Source organism: Gorilla gorilla, chromosome 11 (assembly GCF_029281585.2).
Source record: "Gorilla gorilla gorilla isolate KB3781 chromosome 11, NHGRI_mGorGor1-v2.1_pri, whole genome shotgun sequence".
Classification (NCBI taxonomy): Eukaryota; Metazoa; Chordata; class Mammalia; order Primates; family Hominidae; genus Gorilla; species Gorilla gorilla.
In genome coordinates this window covers 38025229-38047108 of record NC_073235.2, presented here as the reverse complement: position 1 = coordinate 38047108, position 21880 = coordinate 38025229, and the positions used below count along the sequence as shown (strand labels likewise).

Below are 21880 nucleotides of genomic sequence, written 5' to 3'. Positions count from 1 at the left end.
ATTATGTGCTGGATTTGGGAGGGAAGGTAGGAAAACAAAGGGGGAAGGGGATTCACTATAGAATATGGATTTTAACCACAAGAGACTTTGCAGGACAATTTTAAGGTATGACAAGGAAATATATTTTGGGGTTAAATATTTCTTCCTTGTCTCATAATGTTATACCACAGTCAGATTGAAAAGTAAATCATAATATATAGTTTCAAATAAAACCCTCCTGATGAGAATTTATGGTTTGTAGGGCATGACTCCCTAGACCCCTTAGTTAGGAATCTGGGTAAAATAAAAAAATCAGGTTGGGCTCATTGGCTCACGCCTGTAATCCCAGCACTTTGGGAGGCCAAGGCAGGCAGATTACTTGGGGTCAGGAGTTCAAGACCAGCCTGGCCAACATGGTGAAACCCTGTCTCTACTCAAAATACAAAAATTAGCTGAGTGTGGTGGCGGGCGCCTGTAATCCCAGCTACTCGGGAGGCTGAGGCAGGAGAATGGCTTGAAACCGGGAGGCAGAGGTTGCGGTGAGCCGAGATAGTGCCATTGTACTCCAGCCTGGGCGACAGAGTGAGACTCCGTCTCAAAAAAAAAAAAAATCCCAGCTTAGTCCTCAAGTACAATTAAATGTACCTTGTGCAATAGCTATCTAGAACTTTTTCATCTTGCAGATGTGAAATTCTATACTTATCAAACAACAACTGCATCTCCCCTGTATCCTTTGCACCACAGCCACTATTCTACTTTCTGTTTCTGAATTTGACTACATACTTTAGATACCTCATGTAAGTGGAATCATGTAGTACACTATTTCACTTTTTGTGGCTAATTTATTTCACTTTCTATAATGTCTTCAAGGTTCATCTGTGCAGAGCATGATAGGATTTCCTTTTTTTTTTTTTTTTTTTTTTGAGACAGAGTTTTGCTCTTGTTGCCCAGGCCAGAGTGCAATGGTGTGATCTCGGCCCACTGCAACCTCCTCCTCCCGGGTTCAAGTGATTCTCCTATCTCACTGTCTCGAGTAGCTGGGATTACAGGCACGCACCACCATGACCGGCTAATTTTTTTATTTTTAGTAGAGACGGGGTTTCGCCATGTTGGCCAGGCAGGTCTGGAGCTCCTGACCGCAGGTGATCCGCCCGCCTCAGCCTCCCACAGTGCTGGGATTACAGGCGTGAGCCATTGTGCCCGGCCCAATCCTGTTTTCACTTCTTTCGGATATATACCCAGAAGTACGATTGCTGAATAGACTAGGTTTTATAGGTAATGCTGTCATGTGCACTCTCTTTGTATGCTTCCCTGATTATCCCTTGAATCTAACCTTTTAGAAGTAGGTTTATTTAGCCACAAATACTCTGTGATTTCTAAGTTGCTCTTCAGAAAGGATGTTCCCATTTTCTTTCCTACTAATGGTGTTTGAGAGCACCCATTTCCCGTGTTTTACTCTATTCAATCTGATCTAAAAGGTGATGGTTCATTATATTTCATTTGTATCTAGTTGAATTCTATTGATGTGGAGCATCTTTTTTATGTTTATTATCCTTTGGTGTTTAGTCTCTTTTGTGTAGCCTGTTGCTGTCATTGTCTCTTAATATTTTTTAAAAATTGCTTCATAGGCTGTTAATTCTTTGTCATATTTCTCACATCTTTACTCCCATTTTGAAATATCTTTTAACTTTTTAATGTTTTCTTCCTATGGCTAGAAGTTTAAATTATTTTAGTGTCCAAATCTATCCGTCTTTTTTTATAGCTTCTAATTTATTTGTGATGCTTAGAAATGCTTTCCCCACCCCAGATTAGTAAAAAAGTTATATATCTAATTAAAACATTTTTGTATTTTATAATTTATCTGTAATTTTTTTGGTATAAGGAACAAAATAAAAATTAATCTTTTTTAGGCTAAACCCAATACCATTTATTAAATAATTCATCTCTCCACACCCATTAATTTAAAATATAATTTTATCATATTCACAATTCTCATTTATACGTGGTTCTCTTTGGACACTGTTCTTTTTCATTGTTCTCTCTTTTCTTTGACTTGTACCATACCCATATCTTAATTTCTGTAACTTTGTAATAATATGTTTTGGTGTCTAGAGGTAAGGTGTGTTCCCGCTCTTCTTTTTCAGTCATTTTCTTGTTATTCTCAGCTTTTCTTGTAATCTATTAGTTAGATTTTTGTCAAGTTAAAAATCTCTGCACTTTCATATTTTAACAAAATGCAAGTTTGACATTTATATATATACCAAATATGACTTCTTAAAGCCAAGTATTTCATTTCATAATAACAATACAGAATTTTTCATGGGTGTCATCAAGAATCAATGGGTCATTCTATGCTTTGTTAAAACATATTTCTATTATAGAATTCTACAGGATGGTCGCGATGGCTTAAGCCTGTAATCCCAGCACTTTGGGAGGCCGAGGCGGGTGGATCACCTGAGGTCGGGAGTTCGAGACCAGCCTGACTAAAATGGTGAAACCCTGTCTCTACTAAAATACAAAAAAGTAGCCAGCTGTGGTGTTGCATGCCTGTAGTTCCAGCTACTCAGGAGGCTGAGGCAGGAGCTTGAACCCGGGGGGGCCCAGGTTGCAGTGACCCGAGATTGTGCCATTGCACTCCAGCCTGGGCAACAAGAGCGAAACTCTTTCTCAAAAAAAAAAAAAAAAAAAAAAAAGAATTTGACCAAAATGGTTACAATTTAAAAGCCCATCTTATTTTTTAAATTATATAATCACTTTTTAAATATAGATACTTGTATTTTGTAGGTGGCTTCCAGGAGAACCCGATAACTTCTAAATGCTTATCTGTAACTTAAAACTGTTTATCCCACTGTACTTCACAGCCTTCTCCAAGTACTTCAAATGCAGCATGTCCCAAATCATGGCCCACAATCTTTACCCCTAAATCTGTTCTACCCTCTGTATTCTCTCATGTGTTTATTTGTTCAGGGAATATTTATTGAGCATCTACTGAAAGAGGTACTGAATAATCCAGACTATAGGCTGGAGTCTGCCTAGGCTTGATTCTTTGTTGTGTCATTTACTTGTGTTACCTTGGGCAGATTAGTTGACCATCTGTGTCTCAGTTTCCTTATTTGTAAAATTGAGATAATGAGAATACCTACCTTAGAGGCTTTTGTGAGGATCAAATGATTTAATACATAAAATACTTAAAATAGTACCTGACACATAATAAGTGTGTGTTGCTTTTTTATTAATATTGTTTCCATTAATCAGGCTGATGCTAGATGCGAGAGTCTTGAAATAAAACCATAAGAAAGTCTATGATCCCTGATTTATGAAGGCATTCTAACAGAAGTGAGAGACAAAATTTAAGGAAACAGAGAAGAATAATTGCCGATTACAATAAGTACTTTAAGGAAACCAAGTGGTATTAAGGGAAATTTAGAGGAGTCCAGTTGGGAGCTGTTGTGCTAATCCTGTTGAGCGGTGATGATGGCTTGGGTTTGGTGATAGCAGTGGAACTGGGGGGGAGAAAAGGATAGACTTGAGATACATTAATCTTTTGGGAATAATGAATAATAAGTGGATTCAACTTGGTGGTTTAGGGAAAGGGAGAAATCAAGAATGAAACCCGGTTTGAGTAACTTGCATGGTTGTACTATTTACTGAGACTACAGGGGCACACAAATTTGGTGAGAAATCAAGACTGATTTTGGACTTTTAAGCTAAAAATGTCTGTTTGGATATTGGAGATATCCAAAATGTCAGGTAGGTAATTAGATATAGGAGTCTATGAAGAGATTATGAATTGTATTACCTGGACTGTTTGTGGTAGCCTTCTAAAAGGTTATCGCTGCCCCCACATTCATTTTTCTAAACTTGACAAGGTAATCTTTGTAAAATAGCAACCTGATTACACTTTAAAAATTGCTTCCAGTTCCTTACAGAAAAAAGTCCAAACTCTTAGCATGGCACCTCTTTGACTTGGCCTGTTTTTACTTCTTTACTACATGTCACAAGGATCTTATTCTTTAGCTATACTAAACTGCTTAGGATTTTCTAAAACTTTTTTTTTCTTTTTCTTTTGAGATGGAGTCTCACTCTGTCACCCAGGCTGGAGTGCAGTGGTGTGATCTCGGCCTGGCTAATTTTTGTATTTTTAGTAGAGACAGGGATTCACTATGTTGGCCAGGCTGGTCTTGAACTCCTGACTTCAGGTGATCTGCCTGCCTCGGCCTCCCAAAGTGCTGGGATTACAGGCGTGAGCTACCTTGCCTGGCCAGATTTCCTAAAACTTTATGCCTTTGCAACTGTGGCTTTTTTCTCCCTGTTGGGGAAACCAGCCCCACACCACCCGGCAGGTACCCCAAGTCCAGCAGAAACAAAGGAATTAGAAAGACACAGAATAAAAGTTTAAAAGGCGAGTCCCCGGGACTGGAGCATCGGAGGCTTGCTCATAGCCTCAAGCTGTTGGCCTCCACCCAATTTATTGGTTTACAAGCTCTTTGTTCTTAGGGCAAATGGGAGGAATAGGAAGGGAAGAGGAAAAGGATTAATCAGTGAAGGAGAACTTGTGAATTATTCAATAAGATGTATAGCAGTGGCGGTTTCTGTGAATTTCCTTGAGCAAAGGCGTGTGTCTAAACTACTTAAGATCTTTAACTTATTGGGACTGAAATTGGTGGGAGTGGGTTTCAGGAGAATCCAAGATGTTTGATTATACTCCTCTGCTTCAAGGGAGTGTTATTTCCCTGAGCAACCTGTGGCATGCTGCGGAGCTGTTATGCTCTAGGGGCATAAAGACATGAAGGCAGTAAGGAGACTTTTCTCCTCAGAGGCTGCCCATGGCTCCCCATGGGTGTCTCATACAGGGGAGACCAACTCATCTGGCACCCAGAAACTGTCTTTCCCACACTCTCTAGAATATCCTTATCATGATTCTCTGTCTGCAGACTCCACTCTTCAAGTTTTAGCGCGAGTGGCATCTGGTATTTAAGTAAGGTGTACCATACCAAGCATTTTTTCTCACAAGTGAAGGCTTTTTTGATTACTTGCTGCCGTGTAAAGCCAATGTTTCCTCTTATGTGTAGTGCCTTATATATATTCTATTTTCATAGCACTTATCGCATTGCGTTGTGTTGTTTACAGCTGTCATTTCCCCTGGGCTTGGATGTGAGGCTACAATGGCACAAATTCATCACTGTTTACCCAATACCTTCTGTAGTGTCTGACGCATAGTAGGTATTTATTTATTTATTTATTTATTTATTTTTGAGACGAAGTTTGCTCTTTTTTGCCCAGGCTGGAGTGCAGTGGCACGATCTTGGCTCACCATAACGTCTGCCTCCCGGGTTCAAGCGATTGTCCTCTGTCAGCCTCCCAAGTAGCTTGCCACCATGCCCGGCTAATTTTTGTACTTTTAGTGGAGACAAGGTTTCACCATGTTGGTGAGGCTGGTCTTGAACTCCTGACCTCATGATCTGCCTGCCTCGGCCTCCCAAAGTGCTGGGATTACAGGCATGAGCCATCATGCCCGGCCATAATAGGTACTTCTTAAGTATTTCTTGAGCGAGTGATTTGGAGAGGCAGTGTTGCATAGTGGCAAAAATTCAGACTTTTAAATTAGACCAACCTGACTTCTAGGCCTAATATCACCAGTTGCTAACTTTTAAACCTCGTGTAAGTTATATAACATTTCTGAACTTTTAAATTTTCTTGTCCTTAACGTGAGGATAATTATATTTATCTTGTGAGTTGTTTTGAGAATTTCAAGAGATCTTCTAAAATTTTCTAGTGTAGTGGTTTGCAGAAAGAGGTCACCCAATAAGTGGGAATTATTTTATCATTAATCTGAAAACAGTTGCCTGTAGAAAGAAAGATTGTAATATTCTTGCTTTTAAAGTAATTGGAGGCTGAGGTGAAAGGATTGCTTAAGGCCAGGAGTTCCAGACCAGCCTTGGCAATGTAATGAGACCCTATCGCAACAAAAATTTAAAAAAAACAATTAGCCTGACCAAGATAGTGTAACCCCATCTCTACTAAAAACACAAAAATTAGCTGGGCGCAGTGGCAGGCACCTGTAAGCCCAGCTCCTCGGGAGGCTGAGACAGGAGAATCGCTTGAACCCAGGAGCCGGAGGTTGCAGTGAGCTGACAGCACACCACTGCACTCTAGCCTAAGTGACAGAGCAAGACTCCGTCTCAAAAAAAACAAACAAAAAAAACAATTAGCCAGGTGTGGTGGCAGATGCCTGTAGTCCAAGCTGTTTGAGAGGCTGAGGCAGGAGGATTGTGTGAGCCCAGGAGTTTGAGGTTACAGTGAGCTGATATTGCACCCCTGTACTCCAGGCAGAGTGACAGAGCAAGACTTTGTCTCAAAAAAAAAAAAAAAAAAAGAAATCCTTTTTTCTCTTTGAGGTGGAGTCTTACTCTGTCACCCAGGCTGGAGTGCAGTGGCATGAACTTGGCTCACTGTAACCTCCGTCTCCTGGGTTCAACCGATCTGCCTCAGCCTCTCCAGTAGCTGTGATTACAGGCAAGGCACCTGCCACCATGCCCGGCTAATTATTTTTGTTTTTATTTTTAGTGGAGATGGGTTTTCGCTATGTTTGCCAGGCTGGTCTTGAACTCCTCACCTCAAATTATCCACCCGCCTCGGCCTCCCAAAGCGCTGGGATTACAGGCATGAGCCACCGTGCCTGACCAAAACAAACAAAAGAAAAATTTAAGTGGAAAAAAAAGATTTAATGAAGAGGGAGTGATTACTGATAGGTCCGGTAAGATGAAGACAGAGAATTCCTTACTGCTTGCTTCCTTCCTTTTACCTCCGATTCACAGCCTTTATATATACCATATCCTCTTCCTAAAATACTCTTTGATCCCTTCCTCTCTGGTTAATGTTCTTGAAGTATCAACTTTGATGTATGTATATTTAGAAGCCTTCCAAACACTCTAATCTGAAAAATTAGTCCCGTTTGTATGCTCCCTTAACACTCAGTACTTCCCCTGTAGTCTTTCTTCAGAACTGCATGTAATAATATATTTACTATATCCGGAGCCTAGCGCAATGTCTGCTACATGTGAACAACCGAATACACATTTGTTGAATGCATGAAAAAATGAAATTCAGGGAGTTGGATGATTACTTTTTATAGGATATAACTGTTTATAGGACCAGTATATTAATATTTAAAATAGATATTTTCAGTGGGATTTAGCCCTGAAGTAGAGATGGAGCATTCGTGTGATAAAAAGGGATGAAAGACCCAAATATAGGTCTTACTTCTGCTGTTAGCTACATGATCTTGGAGTTTTATCTTTCTGGGTCTTGCTCTGTTTAGCTCACTGCAGCCTGGACCTCCCTGGCTCAAGTGATCTTTCTGCTGCTGCCTCCCAAAGTTCTGGGATTACAGGTGTAATCATCACGCCCAAGCCAGGGTGTTTTATTTTTTTTAATCTAAAAAAGATCATACTTTTTGAGTTCATTGTAAATTCACGGGAAATTGTACGAAATAATGCGGAGAGATACTGTGGACCTTTCCCTAGTTTCCTCCAGTGGTAACATCTTAGAAAACTACAGTACAACCAGGATATTGACACAGTCAAAATAGAGAACATTTCCATCCCAGGAGGATCCCTCATGTTGCCTTCTTATAGCCACAACCACTTCTATCCCACCCCAACCTAACCACTAATCTATTATCCATTTCTAAAATTTTGTCCTTTCAAGTAGATCGTGTAAATGGAATAAAATAATAAATGGAATTAAAAATAATAAATGGGCTCTCCCTGATAAATCACCTAATCTGAGGGACAGAAACAGTTTCCCCTGTCCAACAATCAGCTCCAAATTCTCCCTCCTGAACCCTATTATTTTGGAATTTTTGATAGCAACAAACAGAAGTAGGAAGCAAGATTAAGCAAACAAGGAAATAACATGCTGCAGTGCCTCCCAGCAGATAGATCTTCTCAGTAGGGGAAGCATATAGAATAGCAGCTGAAAATGTGGCATATGACATCTATAGCCACATGACCTGAGTTTGTGACCCAGCTCCATAACTACAAGTTACAGGACTATGGTGGCTGGCAAGATGGCTGAATAGGAACAGTTCCAATCTGCAGCTCCCAGCGAGATCAACTCAGAAGACCAGTGATTTCTGCATTTCCAATTGAGGTACTTGGCTCATCTCATTGGGACTGGTTAGATAGTGGGTGCAGCCCATGAAGGGCAAGCCAAAGCAGGGTGGGGCGTTTCCTCATCCATGAAGTGCAGGGGGTCAGGGAACTCCCTCCCTTAGCCAAGGGAAGCTGTGAGGGACTATGCCGTGAGAAATGGTGCATTCCAGCCCAGATACTATGCTTTTCCCATGGGCTTCGTAACCTGCAGACCAGGAGATTCCCTAGGGTACCTGTACCACCAGGGCCCTGGGTTTCAAGCACAAAACCAGACAGCCCTTTGGGCAGACACCAAGCTAGCTGCAGGAGTTTTTTTCATACCGCAGTGGCTCCTGGAACACCAGCGAGACAATCGTTCACTCCTCTGGAAAGGGGGCTGAAGCTAGGGAGCCAAGTGTTCTACCTCAACAGATCCCACTCCATGGAGCCCAGCAAGCTAAGTAGATCCACTGGCTTGAAATTCTCACTTCCAGCACACAGTCTGAAGTCTATCTGGGACGGTTGAGCTTGGTGGGGGGAGGGGCATTTGCCATTACTGAGGCTTGAGTAGGCGGTTTTCCCCTCACGGTGTAAACAAAGCTGCTGGGAAGTTGGAACTGGGTGTGGAACCCACCGCAGCACGCAAAGCCACTGTAGCCAGAATGCCTCTCTAGATTCCTCCTCTCTGAGCAGGGCATCTCCAAAAGAAAGGAGCCCCAGTCAGGGGCTTATAGATAAAATTCCCATCTTCCTGGGACAGAGCACCTGGGGGAAGGGGCAGCTGTGCTCACAGCTTTAGCAGAGTTAAATGTTCCTGCCTGTTGGCTCCGAAGAGAGCAGCATATCTCCCAGCACAGCACTCGAGCTCTGCTAAGGGACAGACTGTCTCCTCAAGTGGGTCCCTGACCCCCATGCCCCCTGACTGGGAGACACCTCCCAGCAGGGGTCAACAGACACCTCATACAGGAGAGCCCCAGCTGGCATCTGGCAGTGCCTCCTCCCAGAGGAAGGAACAGGCAGCAACCTTTGCTGTTTTGCAGCTTCTGCTGGTGATACCCAGGCAAACAGAGTCTTGAGTGGACCTTTAGCAAACTCCATCAGACCTGCAGTAGAGGGGCCTGACTGTTAGAAGGAAAACTAACATGCAGAAAGGAGTAGCATCAGTATCAACAAAAAGGACGCTCACACAAAAATCCCATCTGAAGGTCACCAACATCAAAGACCAAAGGTAGATAAATCCACGAAGATGAGGAAAAAACAGCACAAAAAGGCTGAAAATTCCCAAAACCAGAATGCCTCTTCTCCTCCAAAGGATCACTACTCCTCGCCAGCAAGGGAACAAAAGTGGACGGAGAATGAGTTTGATGAATTGACAGAAGTAGGCTTCAGAAGGTGGGTAATAACAAACTTCTCCAAGCTTAAAGAGCATGTTCTACCCCAATGCAGGGAAGCTAAGAACTTCGAAAAAAGGTTAGAGGAATTGCTAACTAGAATAACCAGTTTAGAGAAGAACATAAATGACCTGATGGAGCTGAAAAACACAGCATGAGAACTTTGTGAATCATACACAAATATCAATAGCCAAATTGACCAAGCAGAAGAAAGGATATCAGAGATTGAAGATCAACTTAATGAAATAAAGTGTGAAGACAAGATTAGAGAAAAAAGAATGAAAGGGAATGAACAAAGCCTCCAAGAAATATGGGACTATGTGAAGAGACCAAACCTATTTTTGATTGGTGTACCTGAAAGTGACAGGGAGAATAGAACCAAGTTGGAAAACACACTTAAGGATATTATCCAGGAAAACTTCCCCAACCTAGCAAGACAGGCCAACATTCAAATTCAGGAAATACAGAGAACACCACAAAGATGCTCCTTGAGAAGAGCAACCACAAGACACATAATTGTCAGATTCACCAAGGTTGAAATGAAGGAAAAAATGTTAAGGGCAGCCAGAGAGAAAGGCTGGGTTACCTGGGTAACAAAGGGAAGCTCATCAGACTAACAGTGGATCTCTCAGCAGAAACCCTACAAGCCAGAAGAGAGTGGGGTCCAATATTCAACATTCTTAAGGAAAAGAATTTTCAACCCAGAATTTCATATCCAGCCAAACTAAGCTTCAAAAGTGAAGGTGAAATAAAATCCTTTACAGACAAGCAAATGCTGAGAGATTTTCTCACCACCAGGCCTGCCTTACAAGAGCTCCTGAAGGAAGCACTAAACATGGAAAGGAACAACCGGTACCAGCCACTGCAAAAACATACCAAGTTGTAAAGACCATCAACACTGTGAAGAAATTTCATCAACTAATGGGCAAAATAACCAGCTAGTATCATAATGACAGGATCAGATTCACATATAACAATATTAACCTTAAATGCCCCAATTGAAAGACACAGACTGGCAAACTGGATAGAGTCAAGACCCATCGGTGTGCTGTGTTCAGAAGACCCATCTCACGTGCAAAGACACACAGAGGCTCAAAATAAAGGGATGGAGGAATATTTACCAAGCAAATGGAAAGCCAAAAAAAAAAAAAAAAAAAAAAAAAAAGCAGGGGCTGCAATCCTAGTGTCTGGTAAAACAGACTTTAAACCAACAAAGATCAAAAGAGATAAGGGCATTACATAATGGCAAAGGGATCAGTGCAACAAGAAGAGCTAACTATTTTAAATATATATGCACCCAGTACAGGAGCACCTAGATTCATAAAGCAAATTCTTAAGAGACCTACAAAGAGACTTAGACTTCCATACAATAATAGTAGGAGATTTAATGCCCCACTGTCAATATTAGACAGATTAATGAGACAGAATTAACAAGGATATTCAGGACTTGAACTCAGCTCAGGACCAAGCAGACCTAATAGATGTCTATAGAATTCTCCACCGCAAATCAACAGAATATACATTCTTAGCACCACATCACTCTTATTCTAAAATTGACCACAGAATTGGATGTAATGCACTCCTCAGCAAATGCAAAAGAACGGAAATCATAACAAACAGTCTCTCAGACCACAGTGCAATCAAATTAGAACTCAGGATTAAGAAACTCACTCAAAACCGCACAACTACATGGAAACTGAACAACCTGCTCCTGAATGACTACTGGGTAAATAACGAAATGAAGGCGGAAGTAAATAAGTTCTTTGAAACCAATAAGAACAAAGATACAACGTGCCAGAATCTCTGGGACACAGCTAAAGCAGTGTGTAGAGGGAAATTTATAGCACTAAATGCCCACGGGAGAAAGTGGGAAAGATCTAAAATCGACACCCTAATATCACAAACAAATTCAAAAGCTAGCAGAAGATAAGAAATAACTAAGATCAGAGCAGAACTGAAGGAAATAGAGAACTATTAATAGCCTACCAACCAAAACAGCCCAGGACCAGACAGATTCACAGCCGAATTTGTACCAGAGGTACTAAGAGGAGCTGGTACCATTCCTTCTGAAATTATTCCAAACAGTAGAAAAAGAGGGACTCCTACCTAACTCATTTTATGAGGCCAGCATCATGCTGATACCAAAACCTGGCAGAGACACAACAAAAAAAGATGATTTCTGGCCAATATTTCTGATGAACATCGATGCGAAAATACTCAATAAAATACTGGCAAACTGAATCCAGCAGCACGTCACAAAGCTTATCCACCAAGATCAAGTCAGCTTCATTCCTGGGATTCAAGGCTGGTTCAACATATGCAAATCAATAAACGTAATCCATCACATAAACATAACCAATAACAACACATGATTATCTCAATAGATGCAGAAAAGGCCTTCCATAAAATTCAAAACCCCTTCATGCTAAAAAAAACTGTCAAACTAGGTATTGATCGAATGTATCTCAAAATGATAAGAGCTATTTATGACACACCCACAGCCAATATCATACTGAATGGGTGAAAGCTGGAAACATTCTCTTTGGAAACTGGCACACAAGGATGCCTTCTTTCACCACTCCTATTCAGCATAGTATTGGTAGTTCTGGCCAGGGCAATCAAGCAAGAGAAAGAAATAAAAGGTATTCAGATAGGAAGAGAGGAAGTCAAATTGTCTCTGTTTGCAGATGACATGATTGTATATTTAGAAAACCCCATCATCTCAGCCCAAAATCTTCTTAAGCTGATAAGCAACTTCAGCAGAGTCTCAGGTTACAAAATCAGTATGCAAAAATCACAAGCATTTTTATACACCAATAATAGACAGAGAGCCAAAACATGTATGAGCTCTCATTAACAATTGCTACAAAGAGAATGAAATACCTAGGAATACAACTTACAATGGAGGTGAAGGACCTCTTCAAGGAGAACTACAAACCACTGCTCAAGGAAATAAGAGAGGGCACAATCAAATGGAAAAACAATCCATGCTCATGGATAGGAAGAATCAATACTGTGAAAGTGGCCATATTGCCCAAAGTAACTTACAGATTCAATGCTATCCCCATCAAGCTACCATTGACTTTCTTCACAGACTTAGAAAAAACTGCTTTAAATTTCATATGGAACCAAAAAAGAGCCCGTATAGCCAAAACAATCCTAGGCGAAAAGAACAAAGCTGGAGACATCACGCTACCTAGTTTGACTTCAAACTATGCTACAAGGCTACAGTAACCAAAGCAGCATGGTACTGTTACCAAAAGAGATATATAAACCAATGGATCAGAACAGAGGCCTCAGAAATAACACTACACATCTACAACCATCTGCTCTTTGACAAACCTGACAAAAACAAGAAATGGGGAAAGGATTCCCTATTGATTCCCTATTTAGTGAATGGTGTTGGGAAAACTGGCTAGCCATATGCAGAAAACTGAAACAGGACCCCTTCCTTACACCTTATCCAAAAATTAACTCAAGATGGATTAAAGACTTAAACATAAGACCTAAAACCATAAAAACCTTAGAAGAAAACCTAGGCAATACCATTCAGGACATAGGCATGTTCAAAGACTTCATGTTTTTGCTTTGAGTGTTGTTGTCTAAAACCATACCATAACCCAAGATTACAAAGGTTTACTCTTGTGTTTTCTCCTTGAAGTTTTATAGTTTTAACTGTTATGTTTTAATCTTTGATCCATTTTAAGTTAATTTTCATATGCAGCATGAGGTGGGGGTTTAATTTCGTTCTTTTATATGAACATCTAGTTGTCTCAGCACTATTTGTTGAAAAAGTTACCCTTTTCCTATTGAATCCTCTTAGGACCCTTGTCAAAAAATTGACTGTAAATGTAAAGGCTTATTTCTGGACTTTCAGTTCTGTTCCATTGACCTAGCTGGTTGTCATTATGCTAGTAGTGCTACACTACCTTGATTATTGTCACTTTGTAGTAAATTTTACAACCAGGAAGTAGAAGTCCTCTAGCTTTGTTCATTTTCAAGATTGTTTTGGCTATTCTGGGTTCCTTGCATTTCCATATGAATTTTAGAATCAGCTTGTCAGTGATCGAATTTTGAAAGTATAATCAGCTGTGCATTCCTGAAATAAGCCCATTTTAGTCTTGGTGTCTTAGTCTTTTAATAACTGCTATATTTGGTTTGCTAATATTTTGTTTACCTATGAATATGAGAGATTGTATTATGTATGTTTTTTCTTGTAATGTGCTTGTGAGATTGTTTAGGCTGGCTTCACACAATGAGCTTGAAAATAATACTCCTGTCTTTGCACCAAATGGGTCAGATTTGTTTATTGTATTCTTGAAATCATCTTTATCCTGTTACAATTTAATCAACTTGCATAATCAATTACTGAGAGACATGTGTTAAACTTTTCCACTGTGGTTATAGATAGATATGGTTATGTCAAATTTTCCTTTTATTTTTATCAGTTTTTGCCTTGTATATCTATTAAGATATATTTCAAGGCTAAATTTTTCTAATAAATCTTTTATCATTATAAAATGCTTTTCTTTATTTTAATAATTTTTTTTGCCTGAAACCTATGTTATCTTATAATGTAAAGCAATACTAGCTATACTTTGGCATGTATAATATGTCTTTTTTAATTCTTTTACTTTCAGTGTTTATGAATCCTCGTATTTAAGGGTATGTCTTTTAAAAGCAGCATGTAAATTTATATATATTTTAATTTAATATAGGAATCTTTTCATTTGTTTTTAGTCCATTTACATTTAATATCTTTTCTAATTTACTAATTCTTTATTCTGCAGTAAATTTCATCCAATACATTCTTAATTAAAAAATAAAATTATCTCCCCAAAGTTTATATAGTTGTCCTGACCCGCCATTTACTTGTTGTTTCCAAAATAAGTCTCTAGGTAGTGTATTTTAACAATATCTGATTCTCCTCAGTACAGTTCTACTATTTACTTAAATGAGTCAGTGAATTCCAGTTGAATTTGCCTTGTTCTCAATTGAGTACGAAAACACTATCTTGACCTAAAAAGATAGAAAGTATTTCCTTCTTTCTTTTTTTCAAGTGTTGCGTACCAAGCAAATTGCTTAGTTCTACTAGATTTTGCTTTCACTTAATTTCCCTAGCCAATATTGTCATTTTGATTTTAATAACATGGTATTAAAAATTATGTATTGCTGGTGCGGACACAGTTGCATGAGGGGTTTCTGCCATCATCAGTGCTGTGTAGCAGAGCTAGTTCCTCTCCAGCTCAGCTGCACAGGTTTGGACATATTTGACTTTTTCCCCTCAGGTTGAATTGACCAAAGCAATGGTGATGGAGAAGGTTAGTCCCCTGCTGGTTGGGTGGGAATTTGTGAGACAGCATTACACACTGCTGAACTAGGCCCCAGACATGCTGCATAGATTTTATGGAAGGAACTCTTCTTCTGTCCATGGGGGGATTGGATTCAAACAGAAAGCTAGCAGATGCAGTTTACAGACAGAAAGAAATCCACAGGAAAGTGATGTCACGAAACTTCAGCAACTGCCACATCAAGATTCTCCATGCTGATGCTTATGCCACGCTAAATGATGGTGTGGTAGTCCAGGTGTTGGGGCTTCTGTCTAACAACAACCAGGCTTTGAGGAGATTCATGCAGATGTTTGTACTTGCTCCTGAGGGGTCTGTTGCAAATCAGTTCTATGTTCACAATGATATCTTCAGATAGCAAGATGAGGTCTTTGGTGGGTTTGTCACTGAGCCTCAGGAGGAGTCTGAAGAAGTAGTAGAGGAACCTGAAGAAAAGACAGCAAACACCTCAGGTGGTACCTGATGATTCTGGAACTTTCTGTGATCAGGCAGTTGTCAGTAATGACGTGGAAGAACATTTAGAGGAGCCAGTTGCTGAACTGGAGCCTGATCCTGAACCAGAACCAGAACAAGAATGTGTATCTGAAATCCAAGAGGAAAAGTCTGAGCTAGTATTAGAAGAAACTGCTCCTGAGGATGCTCAGAAGAGTTCTTCTCCAGCACCTGCAGACATATCTCAGACAGTACGGGAAGAGTTGAGGACATTTTCTTGGGCGTCTGTGACCAGTAACAACCTTCAACCCAGTGGAGCTGTTCCAGTTACTCGGATACCTCCTTATGTTGGTAAAGTACTAGCTTCACAGCCCTGTACAGAGTCTAAGCCTGAATCTCAGATTCCACCACAGAGACCTCAAAGGGATCAAAGGATGTGGGAACAACGAATAAATATTCCTCCCCAAAAGGGACCCAGACCGATCTGTGAGGCTGGTGAGCAAGGTGACATTGAACCCCAAAGAGTGGTGAGACACCCTGACAAGTCACCAACTCTTCATTGGCAACCTGCCTCATGAAGTGGACAAATCAGAACTTAAAGATTTCTTTCAAAATTATGGGAACGTGGTGGAGTTGCACATTAACAGTGGTGGGAAATTACCCAGTTTTGGTTTTGTTTTGATGATTCTGAGCCTGTTCAGAAGGTCCTTCGCAACAGGCCCATCATGTTCAGAGATGAGGTCTGTCTGAATGTGGAAGAGAAGAAGACTCGAGCTGCCAGGGAAGGGGACTGACGAGATGATCGCCTTAGGGGACCTGGAGGCCCTCTATGTGGGCTGGGTGGTGGAATGAGAGGCCCTCCCCGTGGAGACATGGTGCAGAAAGCAGGATTTGGAGTGGGAAGAGGGCTTGCTCCATGGCAGTGAATCTTCATGGATCTTCACGCAGCCATACAAACCCTAGCTCCTACAGAATGGTGAATTTCTTTGACCAGCCTTTGGTATCTTGGAGTATGACCCCAGTTTGTTATAAACTGCTTAAGTTAGTATAATTTTACTTCTTTTGTGTGTTAATGGTGTGTGCTCCTTCTCCCTCTCTTCCCTTTCCTGACCTTTAGTCTTTCACTTCCAATTTTGTGGAATGATATTTTAGGAGTAACGGATTTTTCAAGAAGAAGAAGAAAGAAAGACTGAATTTCCTTGCTTATTTTGCATGTACAGACTGGATTTTTTTTCTAACAGCCATTTCCCCAAAGGAATGTGTCTTACGTATTACTGACATTTGGTACGTTTCATTCATTGGAATATTTCTTACTTTCTGTGTGTTTCAAAAGCCTGTGAGAAATACAGGATTTGATAACATTTTGAAGGCAGGAAAACCCCAAATTGTTACTTCTTTGAGAGTCACCACCACTTTCTGGTGTGGAGAAATTGCCATTGGAAAATTTGACAATTTTGATTCTCGCTGGTATGTTTAAAAACTGAATAAAAGGAATAGAATTTTTCTTTTGATATTGGATCACAAAACACTTCTAAAACCTGTTTTTACAGTGGGTTTGGAAAATTTGACAATTTTGATTCTCACTGGTATGTTTAAAATTTGGAAAATTTGACAATTTTGATTCTTGCTGGTATGTTTAAAAACTGAATAAAAGGAATAGAATTTTTCTTTTGATATAGGATCACAAAACAATTCTAAAACCTACCGTTTTTACCATTGAAATTTATATTGTGATATAGGTTTTAAATGTCTAGAATGCAACTGGATGGGCTTTTCTTGAACTGTTAGTTTTTTTGAAGTAGAGTTTTTTCATGTTTAATTTGTATTTGTAAAAAAACAAAAGACAAAATATTCCCAAAACCCAGATAACAACCAGAACAAAACTGTTGTGCCTTCTGTTTATCTTTGATTTTAGTCTTGGCAATTGTTTAAAGAAAAATAATTTTTTAATATATCTAGATTTGTTTTATTAGGTTCAGATATTGTTTTTAATATCTTGATTTGTTTTATTAGGTTTTACTATGGTTGACTTATACTTCATGTGGGGAATTGTAGAAACCCTCTTTTATCACCTTGTATGTCTTCTGTTAACATTATTTATTATACCTTATTCTAAAATTGAGTCTCAAACTAGAATCCCTTTGAAGACAGATGCTTCTGTAGAGGTTCTTTGACCTAAATGGTTCAACATTTGTAGTAAGTTTTATTCTGGTATCTAATCGGACTCCTATTCATAGCCCGTAAGAAGGAATGTGACTTTAATAATGGACTTTGCTGATGTGCTCCTGTCCACATTTTTTTTCTTTAAATCATAGCCATATGGTAAATTTTCTATTTTGTTATGGTTCTCTTTAATTGGTGGGCATGCAGTGGGTGTTTCTTGGAAATGGTCAATGTTTATTAAAATATTTCTGGAAGAAAATTTTTTTTTAAATTATGTATTGCTGGTTTCATTTTGATAGGCTCCCCCCGCCTTACTATAAGTAAATTACTATATATATATTGAATAAAACCTTTTAAGCTAAACCTCTGAACTGAATAAAGTATTCATTATTAAAAAGGTATGCACATTATTGTAACTGTTAATTTCTTGGTAATCTAGAATGAAGATAAAATGTGCATCTTCTTTTATTAATGTAATGTTGGTTACAACTGACTTTTTGTAGCAATTAAACCTATATGGCTGAACCTACATGAGATATTCTTTATTATACCTTTTTTACTTTAGATCCTATAAATAGAAAAGAATATTTTAAAAATTATTTTTAGGATTAACAAAAACAGTCATGTTCTATTCATTAGATTGTACCACTACATATTTTTAAGTTCTTTATTTATCCAAATATCTGTTTAAATCATCAATGAACCATACTATAATCTTAAATTCAACTGAAATTTTTTTCTGTACATTTACATAATGTTTTAGATTTCTTTTATCTTCATATTTATTTTTTTCTCTTATTTGTGCCTATTAAAACAAATTTTTGATTAATATAACTTTAGTTTCATTGTTTATTTTTACAAATATTGTGCCTTGGCCAGGCACGGTGGCTCACGCCTGTAATCCCAGCACTTTGGGAGGCAGAGGCGGGCAGATCACGAGGTCAGGAGATTGAGACCATCCTGGCTAACATGGTGAAACCCCGTCTCTACTGAAAATACAAAAAATTAGCCGGGTGTGGTGGCGTGCCCCTGTAGTCCCAGCTACTCGGGAGGCTGAGGCAGGAGAATGGCGTGAACCCAGGAGGCGGAGCTTGCAGTGAGCCGAGATCACGCCACTGCACTCCAGCCTGGGCAACAGAGTGAGACTCCATCTCAAAAGAAAAAAAAAACAAAAAACAAATATTGTGCCTGAGTCAGTCCTCATAAAAATAAATCATGTAAGCGGCAAAGTTACCCCAATTTACCAGATTTTTTTGGAGTGTCTATTAAAATTTTTTACTAAGTAAAATGAAAAGGAGTTGTTTTGTTTTGTTATTCTCTCTCTCTCTTTCTTTTCTTTCCCTTTCCTTCTCTTCTTTTCTTTTCTTTCTTTTCTTGATAGAGTCTCGCTCTGTCATCCATGCTGGAGTGCAGTGACAAGATCATAGCTCAAATTCCTGGGCTCAAGCAGTCCTCTGAAGCCTCCCAAGTAGTTGGGACTACAGGCATGCACCCCCACAACCAGCTAATTTTATGATCTTTTGTAAGCAACAAGATCTCGCTGTTTGCCCTGGCTGATCTTCAGCTCCTGACCTCAAGCTATTCTGCCTCAACCTCCCAAAGTGTTGGGATAACAGCGATGAGCCACTGCACCCAGCAAAGAAAAAAAAAAAAAGGAGTCTTGAATAAAGATGATAGACAGCAACATTTTTTTTTTTAATTTTTTGCTTAACTTCTTGCCAGTGTTCCACCCTAAAACATTACATCCTTTATCCCATTGACCCTAAAAAGTGCTTCTGAAACTCCTGTTACTTCTGGAAAGTGGACATGGTTTTCTGCTGCTGTTAGCCTTGCCAGAAGGAATTTTACTTAATCTCTGCTCCTTTGAGTTTTGACTTTCTAAAGTCCACAATAGGTATATCTGATTAGTAGCTGTAAGGCAGGCTGGGAAAGTGTCTGATATTTCTCGTGTGTATCCATTCTCTATCTCTCCCTATAGGAACTTCAGACTCATATATTTTCAAGCATACCCAACATTTCCACTTCTTATCTTATAGCCATCTCAAAGAAAATCTGTGGATTTTTTTTCTACCCAATTTATTTATTCTGTAGTCCTCACCATCCCAGCCAATTGCATCACTAACTCCATCACTCTAGGTCCACATTTTGATTCTACATTTCTGTTATTCTCTACATGTACTGCATCAGCAGATGCTGTTTGCTTTACCTCTGATATACTTCGTGAATCTTTTCAGTTTCATATCAAGGCTGTATATGATTTGGCTCTTGTTTATCTCGGTAGCTTCATCTTACACCATTCCCTCCTTTGGATCATCAGCCACATTGGCTTTTGTTTTTCTTTTTTTTTAGATGAAGTCTTGCTCTGTTACCCAAGCTGGAGTGCAGTGGTGCGATCTCAGCTCACTGCAACTTCCTCCTCCTGAATTCAAGTGATTGTTGTGCCTCAGCCTCCTGAGTAGCTGGGATTACAGGCCTGTGCCACCACACCCAGCTAATTTTTGTATTTTTAGTAGAGACAGTGTTTTGCCACGTTTACCAGGCTGGTCTCAAACTCCTGACCTCAGGTGATCCGCCCACTTTGGCCTCCCAAAGTGCTGAGATTATAGGCGTGAACCGCTGTGCCTGGTCCACCTTAGCCTTCTTTCTGTTTTCTGAAAACACCAAGCCCTTTCTCAATTTGGGTCTTTTGCAGTGATGCTCTCTCCTCGGACTGCTCTTCTCTTAATTTTGATCCTGGGTGGCTTTTTACATCTTTCAGACCATAAGCCAAACAGCACTTCCTAAGACAGGCCACTCTTGGTCAGCCTACCTAAAGTGACCAGTACTCTCTTAAATTCCTTACACTATTTGTGCTATATTATAATTAATCATCCTTCCCATTCGATCAGGTGTAGCTGAAAACAAAAAAGAAAAACCATCATATTTATTTGCTAATTTTTAGTTTTCCCCTGAAGAATATAAACCCTACAAGTGTGTGGGTCTTGCTTCTCTAGGTTGTGGCATGTAGTACCTATTTGTTATTAATAAATAAATACTTGCTTTGTTCTTGACCTTCTTAGTAGACACAGAAGTTGGTTACCTTTTTGGATGGAAGAGAGCAATAGTTATATAAGTCTGCATGTAATTGAGGAAAAAAGCAAACTTTTTTTTTTTCCTTGAGACAGAGTCTCACTCTGTCGCCCAGGCTGCTGGAGCGCAGTGGCATGATCTTGGCTCACTGCAACCTCTGCCTCCTGGGTTCAAGCGATTCTTCTGCCTCAGGCTCCTAAATAGCTGGGACTACAGGCGAGCGCCACCACGCCCAGCTAATTTTTGTATTTTTAATAGATACGGGGTTTCAACATATTGGCCAGTCTGGTCTTGAACTCCTGACCTCATGATCCACCCACCTCGGCCTCCCAGAGTGCTGGGATTACAGGCGTGAGCCACCGCGCCTGGCTGACAAACTTTTTTTTAAAGATGAGATAATATATAAACAGAAGGCAGGGTACCATCTAATTACAAAATATTATTATTTGATAGGCATTATAGTGTAGTTGTATAATAGGAGATTTTCTTCCAGAGTTATAAGAATTTACAGATATATGACATTTTTATGTCATAGAAAATTACAGTAACATCTGTGGAAAACCAGGGGGTGAGGAAGGTGTTAATCAGGCAAAGTGCTATACTGTGGATTCAGCTCATTAAAAAATTAATTTTAATATTTAAACAATTTAATATTACATTAATTTAATTAGTATAAATTTGATTTTGGAGTTAATGTCTTTGTATTTTATAATTTTTTTAAATGCAGCTTTACCTCACTCTTAGAAAATCTGGTGTGATATGAAAATGTGGATCCATAAAAGGATAAATTATTAAAGGATTCATCTTTCTCTAGCAGATTCATCCCTTATTTTAAAAATTATTCGATTTGTGAAAAATCTAGTTTATTTATAATTTTTTAGTAATAAATTTGTGGCGTTAAACTGGTGTATGGTATATGGTATTATGGCTCAAAATGAAATAGTGCATGCTGAGTTCCTAGAGAGTGCATTAAGTAATTGCTTTCAAACTCAGTGCTTTGAATTTTCTTAGTAGCTTACTGTGAGAATATGATTTAGTTTATATAAATGGTATGTCAAAGCTATTCATAAGTACTTTAATATTATTTATATGTGATTCTGTAACATACTTAGTAATATCTATTTCTTATACCCCTCCCTTTTTTGTTGTTTCTTTGTTTTTAGGATCATCATGCCTAGGGTTCATAACATAAAAAAGTCTCTTACACCTCACATTTCTTGTGTGACAAGTGAATCTGATAAACTGCTGGATTTTTTGCCTGACAGACTAAGAGCAAAGCTACTTCCATTCCAGAAAGATGGCATCATTTTTGCCCTCAACAGAAATGGCAGGTAAAGTTCTTTTAAGACATGCTAAAAATGTT

General features: G+C 39.3%; 1 protein-coding gene and 1 pseudogene across 14 annotated transcripts in view; both read left to right on the top strand.

The window, feature by feature from the left end:
• ZRANB3 (zinc finger RANBP2-type containing 3) overlaps nt 1–21880 on the top strand; it is a 368239-nt gene that overhangs the window by 4721 nt on the left and 341638 nt on the right. For 13 of the 14 annotated variants that reach the window (XM_055380837.2, XM_055380841.2, XM_055380840.2 and 10 more), the window contains exon 2: nt 21681–21848. In XM_055380837.2, the coding sequence (XP_055236812.1) occupies nt 21681–21848 (168 nt within the window). Of the gene's footprint in view, nt 1–21680; nt 21849–21880 lie in introns of those variants that run through there. The other variant, XM_055380848.2, reaches the window with a different exon arrangement.
• LOC101134767 (ras GTPase-activating protein-binding protein 1-like) lies at nt 14707–16518 on the top strand (annotated as a pseudogene).